At 48.6% G+C, this 5,437-nt stretch overlaps 1 protein-coding gene across 1 annotated transcript; it reads left to right on the top strand.

The window, feature by feature from the left end:
• Positions 1-3,749: 3,749 nt before the first annotated feature.
• LOC123440022 (protein MIZU-KUSSEI 1-like) lies at positions 3,750-5,140 on the top strand. The gene has a single exon (XM_045116614.1). The coding sequence runs from the start codon at positions 3,954-3,956 to the stop codon at positions 4,836-4,838; it is 885 nt and encodes a 294-aa protein (XP_044972549.1). The 5' UTR covers positions 3,750-3,953; the 3' UTR covers positions 4,839-5,140.
• The last annotated feature ends 297 nt before the right edge of the window (positions 5,141-5,437 follow it).

Raw genomic sequence — 5,437 nt, 5'->3', positions numbered from 1 at the left:
ACGTGAAAACTTTGTTTAACACTGGTTCTAGACAACTTGAAGTTAACTTAATTAAAACTTGCCAACTGTGTGCGTAACCGTGACGGTCTCTTTCGTGAGTTCCTTCTCCGATCGAGGACATGGTGGGGTTATGTTTGAGGTAGGTAGGTGTTTAGGATCATTTATTTGATCAACAGTAGTCACGTCCGCTATGCATAGATCTTCCCCCTCTTATTTCTTGTACTCGTAAGTGTAGCCACCAAATATATGCTTAGCCGCTGCTGCAACCTCACCACTTAATCATACCTCACCCATTAAGCTTTGCTAGTCTTGATACCTTTGGAAATGAGATTGCTGAGTCCCCTGTGGCTCACAGATTACTACAACACCAATTGCAGGTACAGGTAAAGGTTACTTGACGCGAGCGCGTTGATTGTTCATTTGGAGTTGCTTCTTCATCTTCTTCATCGATCTAGGATGGGTTCCAGGCCGGCAGCCTGGGATAGCAAGGATGGACGTCGTTCTTCTTTTCTCGTTTGTTTTTGTCCGTAGTCGGGCCCTCCTCTTACTCCTGATGTTTATGTATTGTACTGTTGTGACTCTAATGTAGTTTGTGGCGAGTGTAAGCCAATTCTATATATATATCTCTTCTTTTCAGTACATGTACTTGTAACGATATCCATTCTTGCGAAACGACAAGATGTGCTTCTATCCCTGACGAGGCCCTTGTGCCAAATTGAGGATAGGATCGCATCTTGGGCGTTATACCCGCCTCGGCCTCGGCACGTTCGAGACCCCGCACGAGGCCGCCCGCGTGTACGTAGCAGCGGCGTGGCGCCTAGGGAGGCCTCGCGTCGATGAACTTACACGACGTCTACACGCGCGAGCAAGCACATGCCATCACCCCTCCGTCTCGTCTGATAACACACCAAGACCGTGAGGACCACCGTCGGCGACAACGCCGCCTCCTCATCGCCGAGGAGGACGAGCAAGCCATGGCGGAGTGGCGCCAGCGCCACCTGGAGGACGTCGCCCCGAGAACGGCTTCTGGGCGGAGAGGACGGCAAGGCGCCGCGCGGAGCGAGCGGACATGCGACGGCGCAAGGCACTGGCCATATCGCAGAGCGATCTCGTCAACGCCAGTGGGAAGTCATTCTTTGGGACCGACGATGAACGTTCGGATGACATTTGGCTCGATACCTCGGACACCGAGGACGATGATGATGAAGATGACTGGGAGTAGGTTCTAGTAGTTGCACCGTAGTTTTTATCTAGTTGCACCATAGTTATTTATCTATCTATGCGATGTATCTTTTTATCTATGTATTGTTTAATCTATCTATTTATGTATTGTGCGAGCGCGCGCTGCATTTTAGCGCACCTGCTGGAGCTACGCGCGCGTGCTAAATTTACCGCGGCTGCTGGAGCCAACGCTCCCCGTCGCGCTAAAGCAGGCTCTCGACGCACTGCAAACTGATTTTTAACGGGCCGCGCGTTCGGGGGCTGTTAGAGATGCTCTAAGAGGGTGAAAGGAACATTATCCTTACTGAACCTAGAAGCTTTCATCAACAAAGTGCGCGAGGAGATAATGCTATGGAATCTCGCTCGAAGCGAAATTCCTTTGGATCCAGGTTGATTACTCGTTATCCACATAGCTGGCCAAACGGGTCGGCACGTCACAGCACGACACGACATGTTTACTAATCGGGCCGTGCCGAGTCAGCTCGCGGGCTGCGCCTCGAGACCCAGGTACGGCCCGACTATTAAACGGGCCGGCATATTGACCCGATTAACACGTTGGGTCGTATACTTTTAGCCTCATGAACTTATTGTTAGGTCTATTAGACCATATATTATGTATACATATTAAAAAAAATTAAATAAATAAATATATATATATAATAAACGGACCGTGCTATGCCGGTCCGAATGTCCAGCCTCGAGGCACGGCCCGAGACATGCTGCGTATTTGGCACAGACTCAGTTTAGTCGTTCCGTGCCGACGGACTCGCGGGCCGGCCTGCTTAGCCCGACCCGTTTGGCTAGCTATATGCTGATTACTCATGTTGAAGCCAGTGTGGCGTCTTTTGCGCTTCTTTACGTTTTGATTGGTTTTTCCTTTACCGCTTCTGCGGCCCTACTCTTTGTAGCCTAACTTTGGTTCTTCCTTCTAATAATATATTTGGTATTTTCTTCGTTTCAAAATAAGTATCTTAAGCTTAGTACAACTTTATACTAAAGTTAATACAAAGCAGACCGGAGCCACGATTTGATCATAGGGGGACGAAGAAGACTTTGAAACAGACATGAGACATAGCACAAAAATATTGCAAGCAAATATTATATTTTCTTTAACTTTTAAATGTAGATCTACGCCTCCCGGTCACACGGACACTTATACAAATCAATAATCTCATTAATATTAAACTTCACAGCTATTTTCATCCAGATGTATAAAAGCATTATATAGAACAAAACTGTAACCAATTTTATTTTGAAGACGTGTCTTTGATAAATTTGATCACTAAAAAAGCTCCATAGTTCCATTTGAGAGAGGGACAATTCTGACCAATCGTAGTAACATATCAATCATTGGATACACATATGATACCTCATATGTCCAATAGGTTGCTCTTTGGCATCTATCTCCCTGATTTGATTTGCATCATCAACCGTGGAATTAGTGTTTGTAGCCACTGTCTTGAAAATTACTTGTCGATGTTGTCTTCCTCTGCATGACCTATGCAATTGTAATATTAGTACAAAGAAAATATGTAATCTGTAACTTATCTGACAATTAAAAAATGTACTAACACTAATAACTGATTAATTGGTTTGTGTAATCAAAATGATGCTACAATATTTAAGAATCCATAGACTGTAGATAATAATACCTTTGCCTCTTCACGGGATCAAGTTAGTGGAATTTTGTCTGGCGGTGCCGTCGAGCTGATCATGCATAGTCCGTACATCCAATTGCAGAATTGTAATTGACTGATGTGTGGCAAGCAGCTGCTTTGCTAACCGTGGAGCGGCGACGATGCGACGCCTGACGGCCGGCGGAGACTGCTCCATGAAGCGCAAACCCTAGCCGCCTAGCGTGTCACGTGCAGCATCGTCAAAAGGCTACGGAGACTATTAAGTTGCCACAAGGCCACGATGCATGCCTGTGCGTTGATCTATTCCTTTTTTCTAGGTGAAGCATTGATCGATTACGTGAAATCTTAGATCTAGCTGATGATGTGGATGTGTAGGTACGTGCAGCCTTGGGCCTTAACCCTTGTTGCCTTAGTTGCAAATTCGTTGTGGCCTTGACACTTGCAGCCTGGTTAATATCCTTGCTAATGACCGATAAATACAAGGCTAATATATTAGTACTAGTCCCCCCTAGAACTCGTTGGGGTGGCCCATCCATAGGGGGGTCTGGCCCCGCTCGCCCTCCAGTGGCTCCGCCTCTAGTACAAAGTTAAGACAGTTATTTTGAAACGAAGGGAGTAGTATCTAGCAACGTTTTAAAAAATAAAATAAGCATGTTAACATGGTAAAAATGGTAAATAAACATGTGTTTAATAAGCCAGCCAGTCTGGAGTCCTTTTTTTCCCGACAAAGGGTGTCCGGAGGTGAGTCTATGAATTTTGATTTATCAAATGCTACAGTGCTCGTCTCCTGCTTGCCTGCCTGCCTGCCGGTGGCGGGGCTGACCACTACCGCAGAGGCACAGACTCACAGCAGCGTGTCTTCATTTCCTCCTCGAGCTCGAGACACAACAAAACAGAACAGAGCCAAGCCAGAAACAAGACAGAGCTCACAGTCACACACACGCTTCTCTTCTCTTCTCTCCTGTCTGTCCAGTTTGGTGGGTTCTGCTCACCAGTTTCCCCTCACAGTACAAAACCCCATTCCTTCCATCATCCTCCATAGATAGGCACACACAGCCGGCGCGCAATAGACACCAGCAGCTTCTGCAAGAAACCATGAGAAACATCATGGAGAGAAGCCCCCACGAGTCCTCCTTCTCCTTCTCCCGGAGGCACTTCAAGTGGCCGGTTCTCGGCAAGAGCAGCAGCCATGGCGCCACTAGTGCCGCCGCCGCGGAGGAAGGTTTCGTCAAGATCGGCTCGGACAAGCAGGCCGAGGATGACGAGGAGGCGTCCATGGCTTTCTCCTCCACCTGCCGGTCCTTCCACTCGGAGGACTTGGTGTCTCCCCCGCCCAAGCCTCTCAAGCAGCACCGCAAGAACACAAAGCTGGGCCGCACGGCCGTGTCGCGCCTGCGCACCGCGCTGGCAGCGGCAATCTCCGGCCGGCACCGGCAGGTCGGCCTCGGCTCGCGGCTCACCGGCACGCTGTACGGACACCGTCGCGGGCACGTCCACCTTGCGTTCCAGGTCGACCCGCGCGCGTGCCCGGCGCTGCTGCTGGAGCTGACCGCGCCTACGGCGTCGCTGGTTCGCGAGATGGCCTCGGGCCTCGTGCGCATCGCACTCGAGTGCGAGCGCTCCAAGGGCGCCTCCGCATTCCCCGGCACCACTGCCACCGGGGGCCGGAAGCTGCTGGAGGAGACGGTGTGGCGCGCCTACTGCAACGGCAAGGGATGCGGGTACGCGGTGCGGCGCGAGTGCGGGGCCGCGGACTGGCGGGTGCTGCGCGCGCTGGAGCCCGTGTCCATGGGGGCCGGGGTCATACCGGCGTCCTGCGGTGGCGGCGAGGGCGACGTCATGTACATGCGCGCGCGGTTCGAGCGCGTGGTGGGCTCGCGCGACTCGGAGGCATTCTATATGATCAACCCGGACAGCAGCAGCAGCAGTAATGCCAACAGCGTCGGCCCCGAGCTTAGCGTCTACCTTCTTAGAGTTTGATGATCCCGCGTTTGCAGTTTGCTGGGAGTGTCCTGCGTGCTTTGAGCTCTTTTTTTTTTCTTCCTTTTTTTCTTCTTTTTTACTGTATTATGTAGTTCCCCCTTTTTATGGCATCCTTCCTGTCGAATAATGCATGTGTTGTTTATTAGAGCTAGTAGTATATGGTGTCGCTTGGTTACTGCTCGGCTACGAGCAACTATAGCAGAGCCGCATTATGCAATCCTTCCTAACAAAAGGGATTGGACCCGCTTTGATGCGCTGTTCGTGTTGTTGAGTTTTCATTAAAAAAACATTCTTGTTCGTGTTGTTGAGTTCTCATTAAAAATACTCTTTGTGTAATGCGTATTAATTTTTGAAATGTCAAATCTCGTTAAGTTTAATCAAATTTGTAGATAAATATATCAATATTTATAATGTCAAATCAATATCATTAGATTCAACATGAAATTAATTTTTTTACATTTTATTTATTTAGTATTGTGGATGCATATATTTTTTACGCTGAACTTGGTCAAAGTAAAACATTTACTTTTTAATATTTTAGAAAAGAAGGAATATTTGGTTTGGCGAGTGGGCGTAGATGATGGGGTGTTCTTTTT

This window comes from Hordeum vulgare, chromosome 3H (genome assembly GCF_904849725.1).
Source record: "Hordeum vulgare subsp. vulgare chromosome 3H, MorexV3_pseudomolecules_assembly, whole genome shotgun sequence".
Taxonomy (NCBI): domain Eukaryota; kingdom Viridiplantae; phylum Streptophyta; class Magnoliopsida; order Poales; family Poaceae; genus Hordeum; species Hordeum vulgare.
Note: the sequence above shows the minus strand (reverse complement) of the source record. Positions and strands in the feature narration are given on the sequence as shown.

Bases quoted from the DNA above. Each gene is read 5' to 3' on its own strand.
- LOC123440022 (XM_045116614.1), top strand. From the start codon at position 3,954: ATGAGAAACATCATGGAGAGAAGCCCCCACGAGTCCTCCTTCTCCTTC.